The sequence below is a fragment of the Cricetulus griseus genome, assembly GCF_003668045.3.
Source record: "Cricetulus griseus strain 17A/GY chromosome 1 unlocalized genomic scaffold, alternate assembly CriGri-PICRH-1.0 chr1_0, whole genome shotgun sequence".
Classification (NCBI taxonomy): domain Eukaryota; kingdom Metazoa; phylum Chordata; class Mammalia; order Rodentia; family Cricetidae; genus Cricetulus; species Cricetulus griseus.
Window position 1 is genome coordinate 204,151,951 of NW_023276806.1, and position 15,391 is coordinate 204,167,341.

At 40.2% G+C, this 15,391-nt stretch overlaps 1 protein-coding gene and 1 non-coding gene across 3 annotated transcripts in view; one reads left to right on the plus strand and one right to left on the minus strand.

Annotated features, from left to right (window-relative positions):
- The window catches only part of Aass (aminoadipate-semialdehyde synthase), a 60,994-nt gene that overhangs the window by 7,339 nt on the left and 38,264 nt on the right, over positions 1-15,391 (plus strand). Inside the window, exons 2-8 of one of the 2 annotated variants that reach the window (XM_027389977.2) lie at positions 1,575-1,799; positions 4,194-4,370; positions 6,975-7,059; positions 10,622-10,689; positions 10,790-10,936; positions 12,646-12,724; positions 12,841-12,968. In XM_027389977.2, the coding sequence (XP_027245778.1) occupies positions 1,590-1,799; positions 4,194-4,370; positions 6,975-7,059; positions 10,622-10,689; positions 10,790-10,936; positions 12,646-12,724; positions 12,841-12,968 (894 nt within the window). In that variant the 5' untranslated portion in view covers positions 1,575-1,589. Of the gene's footprint in view, positions 1-1,499; positions 1,800-4,193; positions 4,371-6,974; positions 7,060-10,621; positions 10,690-10,789; positions 10,937-12,645; positions 12,725-12,840; positions 12,969-15,391 lie in introns of both variants that reach the window. The other variant, XM_027389978.2, reaches the window with a different exon arrangement.
- LOC113832653 lies at positions 13,560-13,690 on the minus strand. Its single transcript, XR_003480077.1, has one exon. It is a non-coding gene; the product is annotated as a small nucleolar RNA SNORA72 (small nucleolar RNA).

Below are 15,391 nucleotides of genomic sequence, written 5' to 3' on the forward strand. Positions count from 1 at the left end.
TGAATGATCTAGAAAATTATCAGCAATATTTGGCCTTAAGGTGTATACAAGCATTTGAAAAGGATAAAGAAAATACTTTTAGACCTTGATATTTCTATGGGAAAATCTTATAAACCTATAAAACCTTATAAAACTTATTTGCATAGGACACAGAATATTTACTTTGTGAAATTTGTTTGTTCTGACTAACCAAATGAGTGGAATTGTGCACACTTGACTAGTGGTGAGAGAACTGGCTAACAGCAGCAAGGCTAAAGGGTAGAGGGCTGAGTGCGGTCAGGAAGCCTGTTAGATCTGTGAGAGGGAAGCCAGAGTCTGTAGTAGTTGATGAAACAGTACTTTTGTTAAATTCAGTAACAGTGAAGGTCTAGAAAAATGATCATGAGCTCTAGAAAATGATCATGTAATTTTTTGTTTTGTTTTGTTTTTGTTTTTCCCGTTTTGGGGACCTTGCTTTAAACTCATGGTGACCGTCTTGCTTCAGTCTCCTGAGTGCTGGAATTACAGGCATGCGCCACCCAACTCTACTGTTCCTGTAGTATTAAGGGTTAAACATACTTGGTTTTTATTGGTGCTGATGCATCTTTTTTTTTTTTTTTGCAGATTTTTTTTATTTGAATTAGAAGCAAGATTGTTTTACATGACAATCCTAGTTCCCTTGTCCCTCCAGTCCTCCCCTACCAACCCCCCCCGAACTAAAACCCTACCTATCACATATCCTTTCTGCTCCCCCTGGATGGTGAGGCCTTCCATTGAGGGGGGTCATCAGAGTCTGTCGTATCCTTTGGGCTAGGGCCTAGGCCCGCCCCCTGTGTCTTGGCTCAGGGAGTATCCCTCTATGTGGAATGGGCTCCTAAAGTCCACACCTATGCTAGGGATAAGTACTGAACAGGAGGTCCCGTAGGTTTCCGAGGTTTCCTCACTGAAACCCACATTCCTGGGGTCTGGATGAGTCCCATGCTGGTATTCCAGCTATCAGTCTGGGGAGCAAGAGCTCCCCGATGTTCAGGTCAGTTGTTTCTGTGGGTTTCACCAGCCTGGTGTGGACCCTTTTGCTCTTCACTCGTCCTATGCGTCTGGATTCTGCGTCTTACTGTGGACAGTTGAACAAAACTCACTTGCGACCACTAGGGGGCAGAGCACACTGAATGACTCCTATTCAGGAAACTTATGGAGAAAGAAATCTCAGGGGGAGCGTTGAAGACTCTTTTATACCGTTACAGGAATCTCAAGCTTTATAGCATCAAAATAGGGGCCAGTTTGTAAAGACTGATATGTGTTATCTCTTTGCCTTTGTATAATAGACTAACACGTTTAAGCTTTTGTGCTAAAAACATGTTTAATAAAGCATTTAAGAAGATTGACCAATTTTGGAGATTTTAGTCTGGTACATTTAGTGTGGCAATAAAGGTACTAGTGTGCCTTTTGTAAAGGCGCATTTAATATCAGAGATTTGTCCTTCTCGTGTCTATCAAGTGGGTTGGTTCTCTTTTCAACAGATTTCTAAGGAGACCAGAACTCATCTGTGGGCCCTCTGCTCTTTTCTGTGCTACTGTTGAAACTTGCCTTTACAGCTAGCAGACTTGAAGATGCTGAGAGTGCAGAGACCGAGACTGGTCAGGCTCAGAGCCTGCCTCTCCAGAGGTCTCCACCACAAGCCAGTGATGGCGCTCCGGAGAGAGGATGTGAACGCCTGGGAGCGCAGGGCGCCTCTGGCTCCCAAACACATCAAGGGCATCACCAAATTGGGATACAAGGTCTTGATCCAGCCTTCCAATCGACGGGCCATCCACGACAAGGTGAGTACTTTAAAATTGAAATATCTGTGAATACAATAGTGGTAATTCAGAAGCATCTGAGAGAGAACACTTTAATTCCATTACTTTGCTAAAAATATTATTTTCACTCCATTCCATGTGGTCTCCCTTTAAGGGTCTGCTTTTAGAAGTTTCTGAGTCTCAGTAATTCTCTCCTTCAGGTGCAGTTCATCTCCTTCAGGTGCAGCCCCCTGTCCTTCAGGTGCCTCCCTCTCTCCTTCAGGTGTAGCTCCGTTTCCAGCACTAGAAAGACAAAACACTATGCCTGCCTTGCTTCTCGTGTGGTCTGTGTTCAAGCTCACCACTGGCTCAACTGAGGCTTACTTAAGCTTCCATGTCTTTAGTTGTGATCTGGGGCATGTCCTCCTTTCCTGATTTTATTTTAATGACACGGATTCTTTCTTGAAGAGGCTAGGAAGTTGACCTATAGCATGTTCTGCTTTTGAATAGAACTCTTGTGATTGTATCCTCAGGATCAGATTTAGGCTAGACATTTGGGACATAAATGTCAATCCTGTATCATCATCCCATAGCACTGCATCAAAGACTCAAGATAACAAGATGCCCCACCATCAGCAATACATGATCTCTTGGTTAAGGTGGTTCCCAGATGACCTCTCCAGTGGGGAAATGTATCCTTACTGTGTAATTGTGGGGATAGTGTTTTGGGGTCTGTGAGGTTCTTATCCTTAGGCTTCTCAGCAGGCTGTGTTGGCATCCTCCAGGAATCTTCACCTGAATGAGGTTTCACACAGAAGCTGGCAAAGCTCTTCCTTTCTGATGTTCCACTCTCTAGTTCATTTGCTTCTCTTTGTTCTCTTTAGAATTTTGCTTATTATCTGGGGTTATGTACCTTTTCATTCAATCCATTCCTTTGAATATTCCAAGTATCTCAAATATGGTTGTGGGAGTTCTTTCAAGGAGGTTCAAGCATTTCTTGAACAGCTAAATCTTCTTTGAACTGACTCTTTTCCTAGAATAGTATATTATCCCAGCCTCACCATGCACTTTCCCTGCCTTGTACCTAGGATCTACTATTTCATTAAGACACTTTAATTTTTATTATTTTTTGTATGTAGAAATCAGAATCTGGTGTCTGCTATTTCTACTAAGGTATTATTGCCTTCATGTCCTTTTAGAGGGCAGAGTATAGAAGTATACACACACACACACACACACACACACACACACACACACACACACACACACCGTTTAATTATGAGTTAATAATGTTTCATATTAAAAGTTGATCTTGGGCTGGGTGGTGGTGGCACACGTCTTTAATCCCAGCCCTCAGAAGGCATAGGCAGGTGATCTCTGTGAGTTCAAGGCCAGCTTGGTCTACAGAGCAAGTTCCAGGATAGGTTCCAAAGTTATAGGGAAACCCTGCCTCAAAAAACAAAACCAAGAAGGGAGGGAGAAGGGAACTGGGATTGTCATGTAATTCAATCTAGTTTGTAAATCAATTAAAAAAAATGAAAAAAAAAACCAAACCAAACAAACACACAAACTTGATCTTGGAGGGTATTTTTAAAGTTTAGAAAGTAATTTTATAATGATAGTACAACTATTTCAATCAACAGCCCTTTAAATAAAAACTGATGTTACATCCAAATGTTTTTATTTTGCCTTTACTCCCACAAAACTTATTCAGTATGCTGTTTTAATTTTTATCTGTGTTATTATATTATCAGTGTGATAATAGAAACACATACTGCAATTTTCACCCAGTTGTAATGTTTGCTTTTAAATTTTCTTTGAATTTGATTTTTCAAATGTGTGTGATATTTATAAATTTTAGAGATTCACTCTTGCCCTCATTCTGATCTCTATTCCATTCCCACTTGCCTCAAACCTTTTTTTTTAGTTCCCATTTTCATTTCTGTTTCTTTTGCAAAAATAATCACGCATGCTCTTTGTGTTCTTATTTCACCCTTGTTCACATACAGAAGGCCATATGACATATCTCCTAATATAAATAGGTAACAAATCACTACTTGACATGGAGTGTTTCAGTATGCCATTGGCATGTAATAAATTACAGTTTGTTTTTCCTTGTGACATGGGTCTCCTGTAGTTCAGACTCACCTGGAACTTGCTAGATAACCAGTGATGACCTTGAACTGTTCTTCTGTCTCCATTCTTGATCAAAGTATAATCTGCTCTTACATATGAGTGAATAGTAGATTTTCCAAATCTTTTCTTATGAAAGCCAAGCAGGATTGACAACTTTTTATTAAGTAAGCTATACTGTTATTTGTTCTAATCCACCAAACCCCATCCTTCTTGAGGTTGTTGTACTTTTTGTACTTTTTATCAGAGAAAGCATGAATGTTACACTCTGAAAAGTAACCTTGGTCCAAATTGCATCCCCAGGAGTATGCCAGGGCTGGCGGCATTCTTCAGGAGGACATCACAGAAGCTTGTCTAATTTTGGGAGTAAAAAGGCCTCCAGAGGAAAAATTGATGTCCAAGAAGACTTATGCCTTCTTTTCCCACACAATAAAGGCCCAGGAAGCCAATATGAGCTTGTTGGATCAGGTCCTGAAACAGGTAATTGTGACCAATGTATATGCACAGTAATGTGGCATTGAGCAGTAGGTTTGTCACTCCCTTCTTTAGGAGATGTGGTCCATGCCAAGGTACCCAATGAAGATCTAGCCTTGGCTGTGCAGATTTGGAGTATGCATAAAATAATGCATCTCATTATTTTATATATCCTGAAATAGAAGGATTAAAGTTTGTATTTGTTTTTTCCTCAAGCAGCTACTAATTTATAAGGTCAAGTGTGTAGATACCACCATGTGGAATTCTAGCGCTAAAAAGAGCCTCAGAGATCATGTGGTCTAACAGCTTATTTTCCACGTGGGGTTCAGAGAGGTACAGTAGCTTAACTGAGGTTACACAGCTCTATGGCACAAGAACAAGACTAGGAATGCTTTTACGTTCATTACTAGTCATACAAGATGAAGGATATTTTCAGGTTTAAGTACCGTGAAAACATTAGTAGCTATTTAAAATGGGAATGTCCACTGAATGAAATCAATATTGAATGTCTACAACATGCCTGACACAATTCACCATCATGAAAATGCAAAATATCCACACCCTTGTGTTTTTGGTGCCTTATGCAGTGGGAGAAGGCAGAGATAGGCAAAGAAGGCAGCCTGAAGGCAGACTATGTCACCAGGATAATTGGTAAAAGACATAAATATAACACTGAAGGAGAAAGGAACATGGGTACTAAGAGGGAACAATGCAACTATTGATAGGGCCTCATCCCAAAGGTGGCATTTGAAAAAGATATTTGAAGAAGACAAAGTACCAAGCCATGTCTGATGTTGATGAGTCTTCCATGCAGGTAGACATGTAAAGAAGAAGATCTAAGGATCTTTGTGAATGGGTGGGTAGAGTAGCTTGTGTTCTAAAGTGCTTTGTCTTCCTGTTATGTGGATAATGATTGGAGGTGGGGGGAAGAAGTCAACACTAGTCAGATGTCTTAGTCTAGGGGCAGTCTAGACTATAGGCAACATATGGGAGTGACTGGCTCCTGGGTGGTAGAGTAGATGCTGTGATGTTTGGGGAACCCTAATTGCATACTAGAAGTGAACCCTGCATAATTCTTTAATAACAGGAAGGTGGAATTTAAGGAAGTTAGTCAGCAGTGATTAGGGTATGGGCTTTAGCAACTGAAAAGGGCCACTATAGACTAGGAAAGTGTTTATATGAGGAGAGCAAGCTAGCTTGGCCATGATGTATATGAGGAGAGCAAGCTAACTTGGCCATGATGTGTATGAGGAGAACAACCTAACTTGGCAATGTTGTGTATGAGGAGAGCAAGTGAGGATGGCAATGTTGGAACAGAAGGGTTTAGCTTGCCAGATATCTGCATTTTGACAGTCGTCAGAAAAGCTGATAGTATGTTAGACCAGAGTCTGTACCCTAGGAGAGCAGTTCTTCCTGACCAGCACTGTGAGAGACCAGTTGGAGTGTACAGTTAGTAGGCTGGATGAGTATGGGGAGTGAGTGATACAGACAACAGTCAAGGCCCATGGTCTGCAGTAAGGATGGCAGAACATGTGATATAGAATCTGAGAATAGAAACAGGTTGAATTTACCAACAATACAAGCAATAGAGGAAATGGATTTTGTATGGGGTAATAGGATATGTTTCTATTAATTACAAAACCACTCTGAAGCAAATAACTCTTTGATGGAGAACTTCAGACATATTTTGCTATATGAACTTTTGGTCCTCATCAGAATATTAATAAAAACAGACCCAGTAGGATTTTTTTTGGGGGGGCATGATGCTAACAAGTCATTCAGAGTTGGATATATATTAAATGGCACTGTATTTGTAAACTCCATTTGAAATTATACAGTTTTCCCCCAGTACTGGGGCTGCAACCCATGACCTTGCAAATGCTAAGCAAGCACTGTGTTATGATTAGCAGTGTTACCCCAGGCCCCTAACTTCTATGATTTTTGAAAAGATAAAAGTATTGTATAAGTATAATATAACTTTTAAGAATTACATTAATGGGTCTTTCCTGAGAGAGGGAAGATCTTTGAAGAAAGAGAATTTGTGTTTGGCAAAGAGGAAGAAATGTAAAGCTGGAAAGAGAAAGGAGAAAAAAGAGGGTTAAAATGGAGAGGAGAGAGAGGGAGAGAGTGTGGGGATATCTTGTTGCTATATTTTTAGCTAGAAGAGGTATTTAAAATGATTGAGGAGCAATGTATGGGAAGAATATGTAAGAAAGTGGTAATAGTTCAAGAAGACTGACTGGGAAGGACTTGTTCACATGAAGTCAAGATTTGCTCACATGGAGGGATTCATCTTAAGGAAGGACATGTTTCCTTTGGAACCAGAAGATTGATGATGAGTAGGAAGATGGGTATATTTCAAGGGGTTTTGGGCATGTTGGAGAACATGGTAACACAAAGCTCACTCCTTCAGCTCTAATTACAGAAAGTTTGTGACCAAGCATTTTCAAAGCATTTAATGGTGTACCTACAGGTAATGGGCTAGTAGGTCAACATGCATTTTCTAAGAGGGAAAAAAATATAAAATTTTACTTCGTTGTATGTGGCTTACTCATTGAGTTTGAGCTGAATTTACCTGGTTGCAACAGTTTATTCTTTCCATTTCTTCAGGAAATCCGATTAATTGATTATGAGAAAATGGTGGACCACAGAGGGTCTCGGATAGTGGCATTTGGACAGTGGGCAGGTGTGGCAGGTAGGTATGTCAAAGCTCTGTGTAGCCTTCTAAGTGTGTCTCAGCACGACAAGTGTTTTCTCTTTTCTGTGTTTACTGGTAAGACAAAAACACAAAGAAAAGAAAAAAGGAAGCAGGCAAAAGGTTAATACCTAGGAATAGGTTCTAGCTTTTTAGATGGTCCTGTTGGAGAAACAAAGCTATGTTTGGTAATGGGACACCATAAGTAGAAAATCTGGGTTGTGGGCAAGGGGAGCTTCTTGACCAAGTGAGGGGTGAGCCCTTTGTTGACTACTGTTCCAAGTCATTTGGAGGGGAATATTCTATGTCTCTAGAGAAAATGAGCACATCAGACAAATGCTGACTGATGCACAAGTAACATCGTGTCTGTGAATAGAATGTGGCCCTCATTCTTTAAGAAATCATGGCGGCAAGGTAACACACAAGTATAGTGTCAGTGCTACTTGCTAGAGGAAGGGCATTGAGCTGCAAATAGCTGTTGGTGGGGGTTGCCTTGACACAGTGCATCTGAAGCTGGGACTTGATGGATAATTAAAACCTATTTAAGCAAGTAAGGAAGAGAGAAGGTTAGGCATGTGTAAAGCCCTGCTATTAAAACAACTGAAAATAATCTAGATAGACTAAGAAAAAGAGGGAGATGGCACTATGCAGAGAGAAGAAATATAAGAGAGAATATAGCAGTCTCCTCTGCAAACATTGAAAGAACAACAAATGCTGAGGCTACTGAGCTTGACAAAATGGTAGACTAGCACTCAGAAGCTTGAGTCAGGAGGGTTGCCATGAATATGAGGCAGTGTGGGCTACATAGTGAGACTCAAAAAGAACTTGACTTTAATGCATTGAATTTCTTTTGTGAATTTCATTCAAGAGTACTGTATTTCCATCTCTCCCTTTTCCTACAACCCCTTCAGTGTTTCCCATACACCCTCTCAAATTCATGACCTCTTCTTACATTGTTATTGTTACACACATGCACACAGCCTGCTGAGTCAATTTAAAGTTGCTTGTATGTATGACATTTAGGGCTGACCACTTGGGATTGGATAACCTATCAGGGAGCTCATTCCTGGAGAAAACTTATTCTCCCTCTCTGAACACTAATTAGTTCCCTGTAGTTCTTCAACTAGGGGTGTGGCCTTAGGAAGTTTTCTCATACACATTGGCATGTCAATTGGTGCAAGTCACTCTGCAGGTATTGTTTAAGCAACCATATGATCGATACTGCATAAGTACGACTTTCCTGTTATGTATAGAAGACATTATTTATCAGCAGGCAACCTGACCCTCTGGCTCTTATGAATTTTCTGGCATTCTACAATTTTCCTCGAGCTTTAGGTGTAGGGATTACACCGTAGATGTAATCAACTAAAACTTGGTCACTTACTTTCTGCAGTTTGGCTAACTGTGGATTTCCATAATAATATCTATCTACTGGAAAAAAATTTCTTTGAGGGGTAAGAGTTACTATTAGTGAGGCTAAGTCAAAGTATTCAGAAAATAGAAGTTCTATTGGTTTTAGAAAGTGTCATTCGTCAGGTCTTTTCTAAAGTCTATTAACTGTCCAGCCATGGGTAGTTGGCTAGTTTTACAGTGACAGGCATACATTCCCTCCTATTGAGCAGGCCTTAAGCACAATCAGACATCTGTTTGTTATTCCTAATATAAAAATGAATTATTTCACCATTGGGAGCTCATTGCTGGACCATTCATTATTGTAGTTTGTAGACGTTATAGCTGGTAGGAGTATTGATTGCTTTTCTCCCTTGGAAGCTTGCATGGCACCTTTCCATACTATCTGAACTAGTCCTCAGGGAAGAAGCTTCCAGGCCAGGTCCAGCTTAATTCCTTCATGTCCTTTGTCTGAAGTGTATGGTGTCTTCATCAATAGCATCTTATCTTCAAGTTCTTGGATGCAGCCAAGGGCAGTGACAATAGTCTATATTGTTTTGAGTACTAGGGAATGAGGGAAGCATTATTACCCTATGCATCACTCCATTTACAGCACACACACACACACACATATTGTATATGTGTAATGTAATGTAATATATTGTGTAAATGTTCCCCCAAATAAGTTTTTATAGAAAATTGTAATATTCTGGAAATAATACAAATGTCCATTAAGAGAGAAATGGATAAACAGATTGTGGTATAACCATAAAATGGGAAACCTCAGCAACAAAATGACACAAGTACTGATGTAAATCTAAAAGTACGCTAGATTAAATGAAACAAACAATAGAGTACGGGTTTATAGCTTCATTTACATAGAACAAAAGAATCTAATTCACACAGACAGTAGCAATAATTCCATCTTGGATCTGTGATGCAAGGGTGTGACTATTTGTTAGTAGTTATTAAACTATACACTTTGAATTGCATATACACTTACTGTATATAAACAATTTATTTTTAAAAGTTGACTTCAGCAAAAAGATAAAAGAAACCTGGGTAGAGTTGTACGTATGGCAGAGGCACTGGAAAGGCATGAAAGATTGTAGTTCTATAAACAAAAGGAGAATAGATAATGCTGTAGGTATGCTGAGTTTTACATGCCTGATGACACCCCACGTAAGGCATAGAAAAGATGATTGGCAACATCTAGAAATCAAAACAATAATCCATACTGGAAGTGCAGACTTGGGGATCATCCAAATACAGAAAATACTTAAATTTAGGATGTGTGAAATTATCTAAGGTAAAAGGAAGGTGTGAAGAGAATGGACCCCAAAGAGAATCCTGAAGGTGCTAATATAATACACACAGAGAGGTGCTTAAAGAAAGTAAGATTAATTCTGACCTTGTGTATGGCTGTACCTGTTTACAGTCCTATTACTTGAGGCTGAGACAGGAGACTCTGAAATTTGAACTGGCCTGAGCTCCATAGTGAGTTCAAGAGTAGCCTGGGCTATATAGTGAGACAGGAAGGGAAGGATGAAGGAGGACACATTCAAGTCAGGGATACTGAGGGGAATTGAGTGTCAATCCAAGAGACAGTCTACTCTGCCGAATAATATTTCTGACAAGTAAATCAGGATCTGAAAATTCCATCAAGTTCACTCAGATAGGCCACTAAATATGTGAGAATTCCTAGGCCAATGGTGACCTTGTTTTTCTTTGTTGGCTTGCTTTTGCAATGTGAGATGGAAATATCTATAAATATTGGTAAGAATGAACCTACAGAGAACTGTGGGGGGCGGGTGATTCAAGGATGAATTTCTTGCTATGAAGGGCCAGGGCAGGTTGGGAACTGCAGACAGGAGGAGAGATTAACCTTTGATGAGAAGAGGTATTTTCTTCTATCTTATCAGGGCCAATGTTAGAAAAAAACAGGCAAGGATGGGTGAGTGTATTTGATAGTAGAAAGTAGAGGATATGAACAAGATATCTTGAGGTCCCTTCTGAATCTGAAATACTATGGTCTTTGTTTCCTTAGGGTACCCAGCAGGTTTAAAATGGACAAAGAGAAAAATGTATCATTTCCTCTGGTAAATGCCTATGAATGGAATTTATTTTATTATTCAACTCTACTTAATTAATTATTGATCTGGTTCTGTGACAGGAATGATCAATATTTTACATGGAATGGGTTTAAGGCTCCTTGCTTTGGGACATCACACACCTTTTATGGTGAGAGATTTTATTTATTTATTGGAAACACGTTACATTTTCAGCATGGAAAGGCGTTTGAGCTAGTAGATTGACGTGAATTGTGTGTGCTTGCTTCCAGCATCTTGGCATGGCTCACAACTACAGGAACAGCAGTCAGGCTGTGCAGGCTGTCCGCGATGCAGGCTATGAAATATCTCTGGGTTTAATGCCAAAGTCAATAGGACCCTTAACCTTTGTGTTCACGGGGACTGGCAACGTATCCAAGGTAGCCCCACCGGCCCGCTCTGTCAAGCAATCTGAATAGCTGAATATTCCCTGGACCTTTCAAACAGAATGAATGACCATTCAATTTGGAATATTTTTTTTTTTGTTGTTGTTGTTGTTATGTTTTTACTGTAGCAAAGATCAGCAATAGCCCAAGCATTTTCTTTTCTTTTAGCTGATATGGTCTATTAGAGCAGTGGTTCTCAACCTGTGGGTTATGACCCCCTTGGGGGCTGGACAACATTTTCACAGGGTTCACATATCAGATATCCTGAATTTCATTTATTTATATTACAATCCATAACAGTAACAAAAATACAGTTGTGAAGTAGCAATGAAAATAATTCCGTGGTTGTGGGTCAGCACAACATAGGGAACTGTATTAAAGGGTCACAGCATTGGGAAGGTTGAGAACCGCTGTATCAGAGGCTTGCAGTGTCCCTTCACCCTTCACCCTTCCGACTTCCTTCCCCTCATTCTTTCTGCCTTGTTTCCTTCCTTTGATAACTCCTTATTAATGATATAAAGCACCACCCTTAAGGTGATTGGTTGTTTCTTCATTAACTGCTTGGAATCTTGCTAGTAACTAAGTGTCTTAGGGTTTCTATTGCTGTGACAATAAGGCATTTTCTTAATTAGTGTTGATGGTGGGAGTGGAGCAGTCCATTGTGGGTGTTTCCATCTGTGGGCTGGCGGTCCTGGATTCTATGAGAAAACAGTCTAAGCCACCCAGTAAGTAGCAGCCTTCCACGGTCTCTGCATCAGCTCCTGTCTCTAGTCTTCTGTCCTGTTTGAGTTTCTGTCCCATGTTTCTTCAGTGATGAGCAGTGCTGTAGAAGTGTAAGCAAAATAAACCCTTTCCTCCCTGTAACCAAAAGGAAGCTGGGGAGAAAAAGGGTTTATTTGGATTACACTTTCACCTCACTATTCATCATCAGAGAAAATGAAGACAGGAACTCAAACAGGGTAGGAACCTGGAGGCAGGACCTGACGCAGAGGCCATGGAGGGGAGCTGCTTACTGGCTTGCTTCCCCTGGCTTGCTCAGCCTCCTTTCTTATAGAATCCAGGACCACCTGCTCAAGGATGGAAAGACACACAAAGGGCTGGACCCTCTCCCATCAAGCACTAATTAAAAATGCTTTACATCTGATCTTAAGGGGGCATCTTCTCAATTGAGGTTCCCTCCTTTCAGGTAACTCTAATTGTGTGTCAGGTTGGCATAAGACCAGCCAGCACACTAAGGAAGATTAAGACTGGAATTAATGCTTCCTTCTGGAGTGGCATTGAAGCTGCATTTGTAATCTCCTAGAGAAACCTGTAATTGAAAAATCAGTCTGTAGTTGCAGAAGTTTTACAACCAGAAGCTCTGTTAGCGCTAAATTGTAAAGCATGTACCCGATCTTTTCCTTCTGTGGTAGACAGTCTTCCCACTTAAAATAATTTTTATAGTGAATCAAAAAGTGAGTAGGCACATTGTGTTACACCCACTTTTCTAAACTCTTGTTGCTGTTCTGAAGAACTAGTCCCTTCTAATGCAACTGAAAGCAAAGCTGGCTTGTCAGCTACCAGCATGACACTCTGTACTTCTGTGTTGTGATCCTGGTTATAGAACAGGGCAAGGGGAACTATGCAAATGTGAATCCTTGCCAGAAATCTGTTGGCCATGTCCCTACTGAGGTTTGATTCTTTTGCTCATGCACTATTTGCAGGGAGCCCAAGAAGTCTTCAATGAGCTCCCCTGTGAATATGTGGAGCCCCATGAATTAAAAGAAGTTTCAAAAACTGGAGGTAAGAGGTGAGGAGGAACCTCATCTTTTACTGTTTGTAATAGTCTTTATGTTAATATTTTATCACCATAAATTGTCATCATTTGACATTTTACTGATTTCTTCTTTCTTTGTAAGACCTCAGGAAAGTGTATGGGACAGTGTTAAGTCGCCATCATCATCTTGTCAGGAAAACAGATGGTGTGTATGATCCTGTAGAGTATGAAAAATATCCCGAGCGCTACATAAGTCGTTTTAATACAGATGTGAGTATTTGGCTTTGATTTGGTTGCTATGACACCATAGTTAAGCTGTTTTCTGAAAGGGAAATTGTAAATGTGTACATTGATTCTTCTGGTCCTGGTGTAGTCCTTTGGTTCTATTGTGTTGGATTAGTAGCTGGCTTCTAATACTTAGGATTGATTGAGGTGGTCTTTGCTTAGTGGTTTTGGTGGCTCCTGTGGGAATGTCCCCTGCTTCACAGTCTCTCTATATCACAATGCATATGCTCATTAGTTTTAAACAAGTTTCTGAAGAGCCTTGTTTTCTGTGTTAGTCTATACCAGTTAATACTGTTGGCAAAAATGCAGTGTCTCTGAGGCTCGCTCTTAACATAAAAGTGTCCTAACATTGTAAAAAATTGGCTTTTTTCACTACTCAGAAATAAAAGTAGTGTTTCTCACATCTGAGCGAGTGCTCTACCACTGAGCAATATCCCAGAGGTTTATTCTTTCTGTTGCCAAAAATAGTAACCGTAACCTCAGCTAGCATCTTAGTTGACTTTAAAATAAAAGACCTGAGGTTTGAAAGAAAAGAAGTTATTAAGTTATTAGTTTACCTTTTCTTTTTCAGAGCAGGCTTGTCACCAGCATTTAGAAAACCAGACCTAGGTAAAGAAGTAGGTCCGGGGATACAGACCTGGTCTCACAATAGCAAATGTCTAGCTTGTCCTCAGTTTACCATTTTGGAGGCCTGAAGTACAAAGCATGGTTCAGGCTCTTTCATAGGTTCCCATTGTCTGCATCATATCATGGTGGGAGGTTGTGTGTATCTCTATCCATGTTCTCTCTTTCCTTCTTCTAACTAAACCATGAAGACTCATCATGGGTGCTCCACTCTTTTCTAATCTAATTTAATCACTTTCCAAAGTCCCCTCCTCTTAACACTATAGTTGCATTCAGCGCCTACTCTCTAAATACCATGAACATGAGACTTCGTTGGTTAATCTTTGCAGGAGTTCAAGGGGCAACTGTATTTTAACCATTAGCATTATGCCCCATAAAACTTATGTCCTCACATTTAACATATGTGCATTTCATCCCCAGTAGTTCCAAAGTCTTAAGTCAAATTAACTTCAAATTCCAGAGTCTCACTTGGAACTCAAGTCTAACATCTTTGGCTCAAAAGCTATATAAAATAAAAATCAATCTGGATATTGTCCAAAATATGGCTTATAAACTATATCCTTCTGGTGGGGAAACAGAGGCTTTGTTTTCTAAGAAATACAATCAGTCATGTAACAGCTCTCCTAAAACAAGCCAACAAACTAGAAACCAATCATAACTCAAAAGGCATACACACATTATGAAAAGAAATGCTTTCTATAATTTTCAATGTGCTTGTGCAATGTAGCACCTTTAGATTCTGGTATGAAATTTTGCTATTTTAGGGTGTGTTACAGACAAAGTTCTTCCCTTCCATGTGGGAATGCCTCGAGATACTTAAGGCACACAAAGTATATAAAAACAATTTAGGTTGAAAATAGCTTTAAATTTAGTACATATCATCTCTTCTTTTTAAAAATAATTATTTTATTTTATAGAACAATAAATACCTTTATTACATGAGCTAAGAGTGATGGTCTATTTGCCTTTCTGAGCTTTCGTCTCCCTCAGATACAACTCCAAAGCCTTGCCTCTTAGCATAGAGCCATCTGCTCTACCACCTTGGCCTGGTCCCGAGGTTATACAGGCAAGATGCTCACCCTGCTGGAGCTGTTCCTCCAGAAGACTGCTGATTTTAGCGTTCTTTTTCCTTTCATCATATTTCTTTTGAATTTTCTTTGATCATTTTTGTTTAATATTTCTTCCTCCCCAGGAGTCTGCTTACTCCCCTTCTTGTGGCCAGGGGCAGTGCACAGTGGGACTTGCACCAATGTTGGTACAGTATGCTGTCGATAAGCTCAGTGCAGTTCTTCACCAGGGTCTTGTTTTGGGCCAGGTTGTTATTAGATGCATTGTAGACAACAATTTTGTTTTGTAGACAAAACAAAACTCAGAGCCCCTAAGATTGGATGTGGGGCATGGCCCTGTACTTCTCACTGCCTCCTCAATCTCTGACTGTGTGTATACCATGAGGGACAGTCTTAGAATTTGTTAGATTTGTGCTTAAATTAAAGGCGCACTCTATGGAACACGAACCATGGAGAGCATAAAGAGTGCATTAATTATAGAGATTATTACGATGGGAGAGAGAGACGTACAGAAAAGCGAAGAGAGAAGAGGAAGAGAAGAGAGAACTTAAGTGGGCAGGGTCTGTCTTTTGAAGGGTCCTTTACACCTGCTTTCAGATTTAGTTCCCACGGAACCCTGGGCTGACCAGAGTACTGCCTGAGTGGATTCTGCCAGGTAACAGAGGCAGGCCCGCATAATGCCTGAACCTTTCCGTATTGGCAGCAGGGTGTTCCAGC